Raw genomic sequence first — 17,460 nt, forward strand, 5'->3', positions numbered from 1 at the left:
CAGATGGAGAATTTAGATTGTAACAAATTTGTTAGTCTACTTGAAATCAAGACTATCATCATGTATCACTAATCAGGGTGTATTCAGAAGTCCAAGGTCTCATGACAAATGTCCAGGCCAGGGGTCACTCATTGGTCAGTTAGAGTCTGTTCCAGGCATTTCTTTTTTTTTTTTTTTAGTACATGACACAGTCCATGTGTGGTCATATGGACTAAGGGCAGAATGTCCTCTTCATTCTCCCCCCCCCCTTTTTTTTTCGGGTCTTCTCTGATATTAGCAACAGAAACACATCTTTATGTCACTGAAAGTGAAACACAACTGCTTATGACAGGAAAGAATCAAATTACTGCCATTTAATTGATACACTTGTACATATAGGACCTACATAAAGGAACAACACTCTCTATTTCTCGGCCTAGTAAATCGAAGTGCAGCTATACTTGCTATTTCATGCAAAGCTGTATAATTTCCCATATATTGAGAAAGGCGCTGTGTATCATCAGTCCCTGTTTTTTTTTGACAACAGCCAGGTCAACCCTCAAGTCTATTTCTGTCCCGAGGTTCCGACATAGAAGCTAAATATGTTCTCTACGTGCATTTGAGCAGGAGCGGGATTGGGTATAAAATAGCTTGGATCTTTCACCGGCATTTTCCCCTCATTCTACTGTAGCAGGCAGTTTGAATGATTATGCCACTCTTTCCTGTGAAGCGTGAGTAGGAGTAGAGCTGTTGGATTACTCATCCAAACAAATCTGCCCTAGAGTAGAGTTCTAATACTGACTGTTGGCTAATGCTATGCTTGACTGAGTTGTAAACAAATAGACAGGAATGGAAAACTACTGCTGCAGTGTAGACAGGCAATGGTGGGGGGGGGGGGGAATGTCACAGCTTTGGAACTGTTAGTAGCAAAATGGTGACACTTGTCAATATCTCGCCATATTTCTGACATAAATTATAGCAGAAATATCAAGAGCCTTCTTGGAAGAAAAGTATAGTACCAGATCAATACAAATGTATAGGCCTACATTACTACACCAGAAACTGCGTCCAAGATATTCTTTATGTGTATAGATTCATAGATTATGCAGATAGCTGTATTATACAGTGTGTACCGTATATGTGTGTACACATCGTAAACAAGATGATTTGCTTGCGTGGGTTTCCATCAGTCAACATACATGTAACATGTCAACCCCATCCTGTCAGCCCTTCCCTCTCCAGCTCATCTCTGTGTCCAGTGAATCTCATGACTCACCAAGTGCAGCAGGCATCATAATAGGCCTGTATGGTGTGCCAAGTCATTTAGATCTACAGTAACCTCTGGATCTACTATACAAGCTATTTCATCCATAGTTTGCATTTAATATCTCAGTGCATTTCAATACCAGTACTGAAATTGAATCCAATTTTGCATGCATTAATTGTTACTTAAAAGCAACACATAGTTGATACTCTACACACTGTTTTTGTTATGTGTTACAGTTCATCAATGTTTGTTTTCCTACATTTACCAGCATTCATCAATATGTATCTTGGTTTACATTCAACCTTGCATTATTCATTAATTGTATAGTGGTTATTTGTGTGGTATAACCAGTAGACCAATTAAGATAAAACATATGGAGAACCCATTTATGCACACTTAATGCATTAAACGCCAGTGGCAGTTAGCGAAAATTTCATGTCGCAAAAAAGGCCGTCGGCCCCAATTTGCGAAAATTTCATGCTGCGAATATATCATGTTTTACAGAGTATGTATTTGAATGATGGGATAGAAAATCTTGATATTGTGTGTTGCAGTGTTCAAATTCTCACTGTGGTGCAAGTTGCATCATGCTATTTCTCAAATGATTGCAAGATTTCTTGGGATTTGGATCATGACGCTGCTCACCATATAATGAGATACAGTATTCATGTCTGCACATGGGCAAAAATATTACATGATGTAAACCTTAAGATTTGGATACCACTAATTAGCTCTATGCGGTATAGTGTGAATTATGGTGTGAACACCCATTTATAGCGCCATATAAATGCAATTATTATAATTGTTGTTGTTGTTGTTGTTGTTATTATTATTATTGTCATTATTATTATTATTATTATTATTGTTATTATTATTATTATTATTATTATTATTATTATTATTATTATTATTGTTATTATTATTATTATTATTATTATTATTGTTATTATTATTATTATTGTTATTCATGCCACTATTGTCTCAAGCAAGGTTGCCAGTAAGTGAATGTGAGAGCATAATGCATGTAGGCCTGTTGATGCATTGTTGTCCCATGTACTGTAGAGCTACATTATATGTACACATCTCATGTCGTTCTATGTGTTTGTAGTGTGGCCATCTGGGTCACAATGACCTTGTACTGTACAAGCTGCACTATAATCATGCACGTGCTATCCACATGACACTGCCAGGTCTCCCAGAACCAGACCACCTGTTTATGATGTCTATAGTCTATATTTTCCAGACTTTTTAATTTAAAGTAGGTGACTTCAGTAGCTGATAATGTACTCTTGAGCATTTCCTGCAAGAGATAATGTAATTCATAGCTTACAAACACATACACACACAAAATACCCTAATGAAAAGATGAGAAATTGTTTGAAAACCAGATTTTGGCAGAATATGAATTTTCTCCCCTCTAATTCAAGACTGTATCAGAACAGACTAGATCAACAATGCAGTGTCTTGCTCGTTCAGCTGTGTCAATAGATGCACACTACTTTGGGAAGAGTGAGTGAACTTTGGTCCAGTCATGTGTTTTGTAAGGGGGGAGGGGAGGGGAGCAGCAGCATAGTTTACTGTTAATAGACTGTCCCAGGGTGATCAATATTATGGCTGAGCCCACTAGACATACAGGATTCTACATTCCATGTATTCTTGTCACCATTTGTTTTGTCGGCATTCCATGTTATTTTGTCTTCATCAGTCTAAATGTCATGAACATCTCTGCGTTCTGTTGGCAAACATAAGCCATTTCTAGGAAGAAAAGAGAAAAAGATGGAAGGTGGTGATTCGAAGACAAGAATCAGTCATACTTTGAAGCACAGATAGTTACCCTATGTGACTCATACATATTCCTTGGTACACAAGTGGTTATGCACAGAGAAATCAGTCTTATATCATTTCCACTCATAAACTGTATGTTCACTCATTAGCCAAAAGTTGATGGCGATTGTACTGTTGTAAGAAGAACTACCTGGTGAATGTTATACCTGCATGAAGCCTCAAGTTTAAAGCATTTGAGATGTATCTTCTTTTGGTATCTGTTACATTTCATAGGTATCATACTGACCTAAAACTCGCTGTGAACTTTGTTTATTTGTTGTTTTTATGATCAAATGATATCCCTCTGATTTTCACCCGTCTGTCAGGGTTGCTTTAACACAGTTTTCTACAATCAATAAAAAAAAGAAACCCTTTTTTATGTTAGGGAAATCTCTTAAAGGCATAATTTACCATTTGCAGATAAAACAAAAACCCAACATTTGTGCTTCAAAATAGTTCTAAAATGTGAGTTAGGGATAGAAACAACCAATGTAGAAATTTGAACCAGCATAATCGATGTTAAGTATTGTTAAATGTACAAAATGTGAACAATAGATGAAATAAAAATGTTTCCATACCAAACCATCGACAGTATTACATTGTATGGTTTAATGAGAAAAATTGTGATATTTCCTTATATATTAGGCTTTATTGCAGAAATTTTATATGGTAGGCTGTTTTGTGGTACAACTGACCTACACATATGCATCAAAAGTGATATCTTCAACATTTTATAAATCACTGCTCCCAAAGGTAAACAAGACCTTTAATGAACACCGATTAACACTAGGTGCTGTTTAAGTCTGTGGCCGCTCCTGCATTTGTATTCTGTGCACTTTTTACTAGTGATCTTTCCCTCAGCTCCTCTTGCCTAAATCATGCCCTCCTTTCACATCTTTTTTTACATCCACAGGAAACGACATCCTCCCTCTTCATGGTAATGGAGTACTGCAATGGTGGAGACCTGGCCGACTATCTTCACAGTATGTTATCTCATGATTAAAACGATTGTATGGCTTTGGTAGAGACGGAACTTCAGATTTTCACCTTTTTGTGGGGTGGTTTGAAACCACTTGCGAAATATTAAAGAGCATACAATTCTGAGAGGAATTCAATGTTTATTTGATGGAAATTGATTTTGAAATGGCTAAGATATCAAAAAAAAAAAAAGAAGAAAGGTCCTAATTAAAAGTAGGACCAACCTTTCATCATGAGAACATTGTTTTACTTTGTTTTTGGATATCTCAGCCATTTTAAAACTGATTTTCATCAAATAAACTTTGAATTCCTCATAAAATTGTATGCTCTTTGATATTTCATAAGTGGATTATACTTATATCACATAAATTTCAAATCTGAATCACCATCTCAACCAAAACTGTACCGTCCCTTTAAGACAAAGACTGTTTTAGAAAGAAAGAGAGAGAATAAAAATATATACAATACATATAACAGTACTATGAAAATCTTCTATGGAGCGTTCCTGTACAAGGTTTCAGCGATATATTCATTCTGAGAGGTAATGGCAAGAGTATCAATTGTGAATGTTGTAAACAAGTTTGCAAGGTATTGTTCGGGATATATATTCCCAGTGGAGTGAAGTATACTGGTAACTAATTACAGGTTGGTGTTTTATGAAGGATGTACGATTCTTGGTATCCATAAGAGATGGGAGAATTTAACAAATTCATCAGCTCAGATATCGCTACTTTTGGTGAGAGAGAATAGTTGTGTAGTTCATGTGTTTGTTTGTGTGCATGTGAGTGTGCATGTGTTACAGAGATAAAGAGAGGATATCAAGATAGATTTTTCATTGTTAAAAAAACATTGAAATTGGATTTGTCTAATCATAATTTCACATGACACAGGCTGTCTTCTGCCAGGTGGGTGTGTGAAAAGAAAGGAATTGTTCACAAATACTTCTGTGGTGTTGTCATGAATAATGCTATCTTGCTATGACGTGCTTCCTCCCAGTGTTTCTCACTTTAACTTGATATTTCTTTAAAGACTTTAAAAACTTCTCTCAATATCAGTTGTATCAGTGACATTGTGTGGTCACTGGTATAAGGATGTTTTTATTATGTCAGGTCTGATATATTTTCAGAATGCAAAATGAAAAAAAAAGAAAAAGAAAAAGAGAGAGGCAGTTGTCATTTCTCTTTCATAGCCTTTAAATGGAATGGTTTTTTTTTTTTTTACATCTATACAAATACTTCCCAGTACGTTTTTATTCTTTATTTTTTGAGAAAATGTTTTCTCTGTAATTTAGTATAGTATGCTTAGTTTTCAAGTGCAATTTTCTATTTAATGAATCCATTAAATGAAAATATGATTCAAAATTTTATGTTTTCTTTTTATAATGCACTATTATGTGTTTTGATCTGCAGGCATTGGCTGCCCTGCTCTTTCACCATATTAAGAAATTGTTAAAAATTGGAATCAGAGCAAATCAAATTTGTATGGACATTTTAAGGGATTTTATGACAATCATAAAAAATATGAAAATCCACTTAATAGTTAACATGCTGATTAAATGTGTATATTTGTGTGTGTGTGGGGGGGGGGGGTGGATGGGGGTAGGGAAATGTTGACAATAGAGAAGTGCAAGTCCAAATTTTTAAGATATTTGCTCAGACACTCTTATGTGCTGAGTCATCCTCGAAAGTCTTCCTCGGAACAAGTGTCTCAGGAGATGCTTGTCAGAAAATTCATGTATTCAGCACAAGCTGTGTCTCTATTAACTCTTCATGTGCCATGGTGGCAACCCCCTTTGTGCCACATTATTCTGAGACACTGATGGTTTTCATGCTTTGAGAAAACATTCTGTTTTTCAAGTCTATGTAACTTCTTTAGATTTCTGTTGAGCTGGGGCAAATAGTGAGTAATGTTGTAGAGAAAATACCAAGCTTTGCTTTGATGTATTATTGTATCACAAATCTATGATTGTTTGTCTTTCACATGACCAGTAGCTACATTACTGCAAAGGCATGACTTTTGCACACAAAACAGTGACAGAAACTTAGACATTACTCTCAAATCCAGTAGAGAACACCTTTTGATAATCAATCACTACATGAAATGCAAGCTATATGTGAGAGGAACGGAAGCGAGAGAAACGCTTTCATTGTACCGCGGCATTTGGCGATTTATCGATCGGATTAGTACGTTCGAGCAGAATATGCAAAGTTGGCACACCGTCGACTGAGTCGGACGTGCGAACGTGGCACATAAAGAGTTAAAGTACAGTAGCTGAGATTGATACAGCTTTGTTATTGGTTGATGGTTTGTGTGTTTGGGTGTGTGTTTAGGGGTGGGGTTAATTGGGGATATCAATTTGAAGTTCTTAATAAGATTATTTCACAAATTCAGATTAAACTTCTCCCTGTTGTTTGTTTAGGTTTTCACTATTTCCAGATTAAAGGGAAGGTAAACCCAAAGAGCAAAGTGGATTGAGTGAAAGCAGCAACATTAGTAGAACACGTCAGTGAAAGTTTGAGGAAAATCGGACAATCGATGCAAAAGTTATGAATTTTTAAAGTTTTGGTGTTGGAACCGCTGGGTGAGGAGACTACTAGAGGATATGACATATGAGTGGACAACAATACAAAGAAAATATAAAGGAAATTCAACAAAAATTCACTTTTCTAGAATCGTGAAAGAGCAATGGACCAACCGCTTTCAGAAAGCAGGGGGAATAACTGCTACCCTTAACATATGTCAATATCAAGTTGATGGAATTTGTAATTTTCATGAAAAATGAATTTTTTGCAGAATTTTCTTTATATTTTCTTGGTATTGTTGTCCACTCATACGTCATAACCTCTAGTAGTCTCCTCACCCAGCAGTTCCAACATCAAAACTTTAAAAATTCATAACTTTTACATTGATTGTCCGATTTTCTTCAAACTTTCACTGATGTGTTCTACTAATGTTGCTGCTTTCACTCAATCCACATTGCTCTTGGGGTTTATCTTCCCTTTAAAACTCAAACCTCACACACACACACACACACACCGAACCATATGTTTGCACAGTGCTGTAGTTTATGATTTAGAAACAGAACTACCTTTCTGTGAAACATAACTATACCCCTCCCCTCCATGTCATGTATTGTGTAGAATATAATTATGTTATATCTAAATTATTTTGTTCCAAAAAATGTCCTGCATAGTATAACAATACCGTCAGTAATTTATGAAAAAGATCATATGTCCCATTTATGTATTATTTCATTTGGTTGTTTTCTCATTGTTGATATCAAATATTGAGTCATTTGGGGTCATGGGATATGATTTGATAGTCCATGCACAATTTAGACAATCCATTTTCCTTTGTCTCCTGTATCTGCTCAATCTATTTTGAAATGTCTCATAATCATGCCCATCCCTTATTGTTTGTCCTTTTTTTTTTTTCCTTTCTTTCTACTCTACAGTAAAAGGGACGCTAAGCGAGGACACAATACGCTTCTTCCTCTGTCAAATAGGTAATGTATGCCGGTAGATGATTTAATTACTTTGAGTGCTGAGGCACTTAGGTGCCTCGAGTTGGAGGCCGGGTTCAGCTTGTTGAAACAAAGAATTTGAGAAAAGCTTCAGGAAATGGGAATAGGTTGTGCTGTAACTCTTGAAAGGCAACAGTGCAGAATGATTTAGGAAAAAAAAAAAAGATAACAAAGGTTCTGTATAGAACTTTCATATTCCATTCCAATCAAAGAAAACACTATAAAAGTGGCAACTCCCTACTATCTACTTTTGCCATGTTTTATGCTTTCTTCCTTACAACAGGTCACTAAAAATGGAAATAACCCAGACAACTCTATTTATGTCTTCTTTTTATTTCTTTTTTAATCTTATGTTGTCAATGTGTTTTGGGAGGGTATGCACACCCAAAAGTCTGTGTTTAGCTACAGTGTGTGAGTCATGAACCTTGTATCAAGGACATGTGTTCATTATCCACACAGCCTTAGATGCTACACCTACATCAACTCTCTCTCAGAGTAAATTCATGTCAGTGATGACTTTGGAACAGTTGTATTATGCTGACAGACATTTGGCCATGGTTTGCACTTACGACCAATGTCACGTAGGGGAAACCAACAACAGTAACCATTAAAAACAAAGGCCATTAATTGTATGATGGCCTCACTGGCAATAAACTGTGCTAAAGGCAGTCTCTTCTTATTTTTGTACTGTCAGAGTGATAACGAATAGTTTAGTAGTGCAAAGTAGTTTGAATATGTAAGAAAAAATCACCTTAGTAAACATGTGTTTGTTCATAAATTTGCAGATTGCATTAGTAAACAGAGTTTGTGTAGCCTCATTCTAAGTCAGTCCATCCATTAGTTAATTCATCCATCAATCGATCAATACAGTCAAAACCGGTAGTGGTATACAAATAATACATGGAAAAATGGAATATATTACTGGTTTAGAACCAGAAGAGTGAAAGCATGCTCTAAAGTGCCCTTTGGCATCTTGACTGTAATTCATGTTTCATAATTTGTACTCTTTAAGCTTGTCAAAAGTCATACAATGCTTTTATGATTCACATGGACTTGCAAGTTGGCAAACATCATTCATGTAAAAGCACAAAAAAGGGGTCAAAGATTAAAATTTCCAGAAAGGCCATTTCCTGGTTATTGCGATCCCATGGTAGACAATCCCTGTGGTGCCCGTCATTCTCCCCTTCTGCCTGGCAGGGTAGTAGACTTGATCTCTGGCGCGAACACCACGAGATGGGGGATACTTGAATCCTGATTGGATGAGGAAATTTGATTATGGGGAATCCATGGCAATCATGCCAGCCGGGCTTGATGTCATCCTGGTAACGACAGGATGACTTCAGGGCTCCTCAGGTGGAATCCTCTCTATTCTCCTCTCTTATTCTTCAATGTCTTCAAATTAATGAACACCTCTTTTTCTCTCATTTTTTTTTTCTTTTAGGTTGAGGACTCCTAAGTTATTCAATAGGCTGGTTGACCAAGAGTAAATACATGTACCTACAAATTCAAAGATTTCCTTTTTCCCTGTGAGGATCTATAGGTTTGAGAGACACAATTTACCTATCTCTGTTAAGAGTTCATGAAATACCTGGAATCCTGGATTATACCCACTAGTATCACTGCACATGCATGCAGTTGTGAAATCCCTCACTTTTAATGATGATATAATGTCAGTTTACACCCCCTCCCCCCCCCACACACACATGCACATATACACAAATGATAAAGGTATATGAAGTTACCACCAGTGGCAGGTGGTTGTCATGATGCCCCACCCTAACCTCATACCTGCATACCACCCCCCCCCCAACTATTCTTAATCAAATAATGATTTACCAATGTAAACATGCAGTCCTTAAAGGGATTGTACAGTTTTGGTTGAGACCTAATTTCAGGTTTCTAATATCTTTTGGTGAGATAATGAGAAACCTCTTATGAAATATGAAAGAGCATGTAATTCTATGAGGAATTCAACATTTATTTGATGAAAATTGGTTTTGAAATAGCTGAGATATCCCTAAAGAGGGATTCTAATAAAGTGTGGGACCCACACTTTATTACTATCGCTTGTTTTACTTTGTTTTTGGATGTTTCAGTCATTCCAAACCCGATTTTCAACAAATAAACTTTGAATTCCTCTTAAAATGGTATGCTCTGTACTATATCATAAGTGTTTTTGTTTTTTGTTTTTTTTTGTATCTCGCAAAAAGTTAAAAGCCCAATTCTCATCTTCACCAATACTGTACCATCCCGTTAACATTTTATGCCTGATGATGTATGGTGAGGGATGACTTTTACAGTTGGTTCTGTATTTTAATTTGATGGGAAAGTAGAAAGAAAGGGGGAAAATTGAACAGATAATAGTGAATGTGATGATCCCCTGGCCTTGAAGCTAGACTAGCTGTCAATCAGCATAGACACAAGTCATCAGATGCCATGCTGTTTATTGTCTTCAGTTGGCATGGACATGACTGGAGTAGGATACCAGAGCTGTTGATTGTGTATCCTGGCAACATTTTGGTTTGTTTGTTTTGTTTTTTTTTAATGTCTTGAACAAGACAAAATTCAATGTTACCATAAGTTTGTTATTCCAAGTGAGACTGTCCATTTTCAACCATTTAGATTTGCATCCCAGACGATCAACAACATTCGAGTCAAATTGCAACAGCATTATACGGCACTGATGCTTTCATTACCCTTCAAGGCTGAATGTAGACAAGAGCAAGAAAATGCATTTGCACACTGTCATCACATCTGATTTCAGCAGAAAATACACCCTTTGCTGATACTTTGCCATTATCCATACAGGAAATGGAAGTTTGCTCAATCAATTTCGATTACGTGCGTGGGATTGTTCCACTGAATCTTTATTTACTCATAGGCCTACGGACAGTGGTCATTTACCTTTCAGAAAATCAGAAGGGGGAAGAGGTTCGCATTGAAAAAGAAATTATAAAAAGCGAGAATAAGGAAACGACAAACAAATCCAGAGTTATTGGTGTGTGCTTTATACATTGTGACGGGAGAGAGAAAATCTGTTTGTTGATACGGGCCTGGCAGTGCAGTTGAAGAAAGGGGATGATATGTTAATCACATCAAGTCAGTACATAGATGATGAGTGAGAATGACATCTTAATTTTAGCGTATCCCCCTACAGCCTTCCTCTGATAAGAGTGAATGGTGGAAGAGTCTGACAATATTTTAAGTGCTTGACATTTTAGGGATATATTTGTCACTGTATGTGCATAGTTCCTCTCCCCATTTTCAATTGTCTGTCTGCTTTTGATGAAGGTAGCGAAAGGAATCACTTTTACCCCCCAATTGCAAGCTTGTATGACTGGACTGTTTAAAGCATATTATTGTACATATGATATTTGAATTCTATGTTACAACATGTTACAACAGCTTAGAGCAATGCATCTCTGTCCACGCAAGCATACCTGTTGACATAGATAATGTACTGTAGGAAGGGAATAAGGATATACTGTAAAACGAGGAATGTTCCCGTGCATTTTAATTTCGCAAACTTTGCGAGCGCCAAGGTTTGCAAAATTAAAATGCACGCAAGAGTTCTTGTCTACACTATGCGCATTGAATGCCAGTTGCAGTTTGCGAAAATTTCATGCCGCGAATAAATCATGTTTTACAGTATGCAATTGTAATCTTCATCAAGACTAATGTATTTGTGAAATGAGTTCATCATGTGTTGTTGCAAATATTTCTCAAGTGCAATGTGTATTATTGATTCATGCAAGAATGAAAGTTTTATTCTCCCTGCACCTCCTCCAATGCTTTCTGTCACCATCTGTGATGAAAGCAATCTGTTTACCAATTTCAGGATTGATTCACTGCTTTATAACTTTTGCTCATGATTCAAGGTTGAGGTTTCCTTACTCTTCTTCCTCCCTCTAACCTTCCTTTTCTATCATCGCCATCTCACCACCACTGTCTATGACTTTCAGTCGTGAAGAGCCGGCTGCCCTACTTTGGCAAAAGGAAGCAAGTGACATACTATCCGAATTTGAGTTATTGATGTTTTCATAATTCACATAATGAGCTCTTCTTCCAGGCCAAATTTCATGCAGAAACACTCGTCCTACTAAGAGATATGTTAGATAAGACATCATGACAGTCCATTGATGTTAGTGTAAATGACAGACACATTTTGCTCTTTTACGAGAAATGTCACCTTTGTCACTTGCTTCCTTTTGCCAAAGTAGGGCAGACAGTCCATGAAGGTTTTAGGACATTTGTGTCATTTGGATTTTCAGCTCTTGATGTGTGGTTAAAATGTATTTCGTCCCTTCTCATCCTTCTCTTTCTCCTGTCTTCCTCTGCTTCCACTCCATCCAAGCATCTACAATGAAGGCAATCCCTGTATTCTCGAGACAATGCGATCTTTATCTCTTTGATGTAAGATTAAATGAATTTTATCCTCTCCCCTGCTCCGTCGCTCCATATCTGCGATAAAAAAATGCAGTCCCTCTGGGTCTCAGAGCAATTGTTGCCTTGAAGTTTTAGAGTCTGATGTGAGATTAAGATGACTTTCATTCTGTTGTCTCCATCCTCCCCCGCCGCGGCTCCATCTCAGCATCGGCGATGAAAGCGATCCATGAGAAGGGCATCATCCACAGGGACCTGAAGCCCCAGAATCTACTCCTCAGCCACAACAGTCGCCACAAGGTGCCCCTGCCCACGAGATCCACCTCAAGATAGGTGAGCAGTCACACAACGTCACTTATTAAACCCTTTCTCTGTACCAGGGATTTTAGGACAATGTAAACAGCGATATGGGGTTTTCTGTGCCAATTGGCACTCAAAGCACACAGTGGGTTAATACCATCTCTTCTTTCCCCTTTCCCATGCACACACAGACACAGACATACATTTTTTGTGACATACATAAACACATACAACATACATATATGCGAAGTGAGTTTGTTGCCATGACAACTGCAATGATAGCCTGATGCCTGTCAGGCCACTAGAGAGAGTGAGGTTGAGTTTACAGTGGCATAAAAGTAGCTGGAATTCTCACTTTCATTATGTGTCTCTTTTTTCTTCTTTTCAAATACCACAAACATCGTAATACAACCGGTATGAAACTGGACTCATAACAAGCTGTCCTAGAGGAGGAGAATTCACATAGGAGTAGGAAGCAAAAGTAGGGTAGTTGATTGGACAGCATCATGCCAATAGAATACAAGATTGCTTCGATAACAGCACTGTGTGCGTGGAATTATAAACTGTAGCAAAAAAAGCTGCTGAAAACTGCTTATCCAATAAGGGCGAGCCAATGGAGTAAAATGGAGTCAAAAGGGGCCTGAGCTTTCGATCCTAGCAGAATCTTCGTCAGAGGCAAAATGACAAACATGCAGGGAAAGCAATCACATATAAGGACTTTACACAACAAGAACAGACAGGGACAAGCTGGGTACACAGAACAAGAAACAAAGGAGAGGGAGGTCATGGGCAGGGAGCCCAACAGGTAAAAGGAGGGGGATTAAAGCAGGAGGGTGGACAGACAATAGGCAGAGGAGAGGGGACAGACAAAAGGCAGAGGGGGTCAGTGATGATCATGAGGATCAAGGAGGCAACCAATGAAGGAAAAGGATGAATAGGGAGGCAACATCAAAGAAGATAGGGAACACCAGAGGGATAAAGAAAGGGAAAGAGTGAAAAAAGCAACAGCAAGAGGAAGGGAGGGGGGGGGGGGGGGGGGCTGAGCAAACAGTGAGCCCTGAAAGGTGTACCAGGAGGAGGCAACAAGGGGAAGAAATCAAACATATCAAAGTGTATACATATACACACACAGTAATAATAATGACAATGAAATAACAGTAATGAAAAGAATATTGATAAAAGAAATAAAATAAAGCACATATGAAAAACTGGGGGAGAGAAAACTGTATACATTGTAAGTACACAAAAAGCAGGCAAGGCAAGATAAGCACAAGTATGTGTAAACAAACAAAACCGGGTGTGTGTGTGTGTGTATAGGTAGAAAAGGCTGTATAAAAGAGACTCGGACTAGAGGAAGGAATCAATTGGGGAAAAAAGGGTCTGCAAATGGAAAAAGGCACAAAGAAAGAACAAAATGAAATTGAAAAATGAAAAAGCGAATAATAATGGTGATAATAATAATAATAATATATATATATATATTATATATATATATATATATATATATATATATATATATTTTAGAGATATAAGAGGTGGTTAGTCATTTCCCTCCTGGATGTTGAGGCCATGGGGTTGGATGGTGTGAAGTCGTCTCATCCAGAGCTTCTCTCTGCTGGTTCTGACTGTGTCTGGACGAGTGCCTAAAGATTCAATGCCCTGTAGAGTCATATCAGTGATGGAATGATCGGGTAGATGAAATGGTGGCCCACTGGAGTGTCGAGCTTGGCTGTGTTGACAGTAGATCTATGTCCGTAGAAGCGTCTTTTGAGTGTTGTCTTGGTTTCCCCAACATACTGGATTCTACAAATTCTGCAAGTGATGAGATACACGACATTAGTGGTGGTACAAGTGATGTTCCCTTTGTGTGGTGAGAGAGGCCGGTAGAGTTGCTGGTGAAAGAGTCACTCTCATGGATGTGTATGCTACAAATGATGCACCTGCTGGCTGAACATTTGAATGTGCCATGCTGTAAAGGAGAAGAATTGTCAGTGAGGGAGGGTACTTCAGCACGGACGATGAGATCCTTGAGGTTGTGGGGGCGCCGGTACGCCAGGATGGGAGTATCTGGGACGGCCTGGGAGAGACGATCAGAGGTGTGAAGGATATGGTGATTATCACGAAGGATATTGTGGAGAGAGGGTAGATTGGGATGGAAAGTGGTCACGAGTGGTATTCTGTCAGTGGTGTCCTGCTTGTTGGTTTTCGGTTTGAGAACTTCAGATCTGGGGAGAGAACGAACTTTGTTGATGGCTTGTTGAACTCTCCTGGTACCGTAGCCCCTGGCTGCGAGATGTCTCTTCAGGTTCCTGGCATGGAAAGAAAACTCAGAATCCTCAGAGCAGATACGGCGAAGTCTGAGGGCTTGACTGTAAGGGATACTGGTTTTGCAGTGGCGGGGATGGCAGCTGGCCGAGTGAAGGTACTGATGGGTGTCTGTGGGTTTAGTGTAGAGAGTGGTGGTGACATGGTTAGACTCCTTTCTAACGGTGACATCGAGGAAGTTGGTCTCTTCTTGGGAGAAGTCGGAAGTGAATTTGATGGTTCTGTGGAAAGAATTGATGTGGTCAATGAAAGTATGGAGGCTTTCTTCCTCCCTGGTCCAGATGAAGAAAACGTCATCGATGTAGCGCCACCAAATCCATGGACGACAGGGCGCTGAATCTAACATCTGCTGCTCTAGCTTGGTCATGAAGAGACAGGCGAAGGAAGGAGCCATCCGGGTACCCATTGCTGTGCCAGATACCTGTAGGTAGTGCTTGTCCATGAATGTGAAGTTGTTTTTCGTCAGTACATGTGACATGAGGGATTTGATGTCAGATATGGGGGGGTTGGAATGGCCGCTGCATGTCAAAGCCTCACAGGAGGCTAGAATACCTTCATCATGGGGAATATTGGTGTAGAGAGAGGAGACGTCGAAAGTACCGATGATTGCTGTCTCGGGTATCTGGTCCTTGATGTCATCGAGCTTCCTGAGAAAGTCTGGTGTGTCATGAATGTAGGAGGGTGCGAGTGAGACAAGAGGTTTAATGTGGTGATCAACAAAGAGGGAAATGTTCTCTGTTGGGGAACCATTTCCAGAGAGGATGGGACGACCAGGATTGCCAGGTTTGTGGATCTTGGGGAGGAGATAAAATCGGGCAGGTTTGGCATTAACGGGGGAGAGAAATTTGTGAGCCTTCTTGGTGAGGTGTTCATGTTCCTTCATGTCATCGAGTGTCGACTGGATCTGTTGGGAGAAATTATCTGTGGGATCAAAGTCAAGAAGTGTGTAGTGGGAAGGATTGCGGAGATGTTTCATGGCTTCATCGATGTACTGCTGGCGGTCCATTACTACAACAGCTGATCCTTTGTCTGCGGGCTTGATGATGATGTCCGACCTGTTTTTGAGAGATGAGAGATTATAAACTGTGTCTGATTTAAGCAGCATATGAGAATATTTGCATTTAGTTACAGGTATCTTTCAGTTGCTTTTGTTGTTTTTGTCACAGAAACCAATGCACCTGAAATTATAAATTTCTACTTGTAACCAGTCTATGGAAGTTGCCATTTGGGTTCTTTAATCCCTCAATAAGACATCAAGAGTGTCTATGAACTGTTTATAAGGAGCTTTTTGTTGTTACTTAACGACAAACAAAAGCAAAAACCAAATTGAGTCTCAGCAGAGCGAAATGGCTTTGGACATGGCATTTCATGTTTTCCAAGTTATAAGTTTGTTTTTCTTTTTTTTTGGGGGGGATTATTAGCCTCACTTCTAGTCTTTGAGTTGCTTTATTATATTGGCATTGTGGTCATGGTACATACCACCACAGTTATTAATAGGTGCGTTCACATTTGATTTGCTATGGTATTGATTGCCAAGGTAATATGTTGGCTCCATCGCAATTGGTGAAATAGCGTGGCAATAGATTGGAAACCTACCACAGTAATTCATGCGATACTGATCTCATTCATGAAATGCCATGGCATTTCTGGCCAGAAAGTACATCTCTCTGGGTAAATGGTAAATGTGAATGCACTTACTCTCAAAAGGAGGGCTATCTATAGCCACCCCCTCTCACTTCTAAGCAAAATCATCATTGGGGTAAATGTACTGAGGGATTGTCTACATTCAGGTCTGAATGTTCTATTATTACTCTTTCAGTATGTACTATTGTAAAAGTGGATAGTAAAAGTGGATATTTTCGCGCAACTGATTTTTTGTACTCAGCCTGTTAAGAAGAGTTTCACGAGTTTTGAATTCCACAGAATCAAGACAGTAAGTACAGGGAACATATGGCAAGCTAAAATATTGGCATGCTTTTATTTTTGTGCTAGATTCTGATTGCGCGAAGTATGCGAAAATGTCAACACTGCGAAAATTCCCACTTTTACAGTATAAAGCCGTTATTTTCGCGATAGTTAATTTTCTTGAATTTCGCGAATCACTACTGTAAAAGTGGAAGTTTTTGCAGTGTTGAAATTTTCGCTCATTTCGTGCAACCAGAATTTAGTCTGAAAATGAAAGCATGCAAATATTTTTGTTTGCCACATGTTCATATATTCTAACCCGGCCAAGCGCGAAAAATTAGTCGCATGAAAATATCTACTTTTACAGTATTGGACCGCAAATTCATCAACATGCGAAAATGTCGCCCATGCACTGGTGTAATAATGCACTTATGACAGCTTCCTTGTCATTTCGCAAAAACATCCTTGCCCTCCTCATCCGCGGAAATATCTGTATGTAAAAATATCACCTTATACAGTATTGAACCATTACGTCTGGAGTAGAATATTAAGCCAATTATCTGCTTTGAAATCAGGCTATTATAAATGGCAAATCCTGATCAGCTATTTTATTCTTTGTCATGATTTTGTATTTTTAATACCAAAGTCTTTAAATGAATCATCATGAATTCATTCACCCAGAACTGGGAATTTACCAACATCAGGGTAAAGACATTACATGAGTCATGGAAAATATTTTAAGGGTTGTCTTAAAGCCTTCCCCCCCCCCCCTCCCAATACACACACATGACACATTTTGCTATTTTGTGGTTACTGGCTGTTCCAAACCAATTTTCTGTCACTCAAGTATTATCGTATGTTCTTGTGCAAAGTGGCATTACTTCCTGTTTACCCATCCTTACATTTTACCTCTTTTTGAAAATATTTTTGTTGTCATGATTTCCTGTGGTTTTTCTTATAATTTACATCACAAGAT

General features: G+C 38.5%; 1 protein-coding gene and 1 pseudogene across 1 annotated transcript in view; one reads left to right on the forward strand and one right to left on the reverse strand.

Annotated features, from left to right (window-relative positions):
* The window catches only part of LOC140226810 (serine/threonine-protein kinase unc-51-like), a 71,349-nt gene that overhangs the window by 14,490 nt on the left and 39,399 nt on the right, over window positions 1-17,460 (forward strand). Inside the window, 4 exon segments of the mRNA XM_072307234.1 lie at window positions 3,984-4,053; window positions 7,503-7,553; window positions 12,163-12,264; window positions 12,267-12,287. Of these exon segments, the coding sequence (XP_072163335.1) occupies window positions 3,984-4,053; window positions 7,503-7,553; window positions 12,163-12,264; window positions 12,267-12,287 (244 nt within the window).
* LOC140226998 (uncharacterized) lies at window positions 13,794-15,585 on the reverse strand (annotated as a pseudogene).

The sequence above is a fragment of the Diadema setosum genome, chromosome 4 (genome assembly GCF_964275005.1).
Source record: "Diadema setosum chromosome 4, eeDiaSeto1, whole genome shotgun sequence".
Lineage (NCBI taxonomy): Eukaryota > Metazoa > Echinodermata > Echinoidea > Diadematoida > Diadematidae > Diadema > Diadema setosum.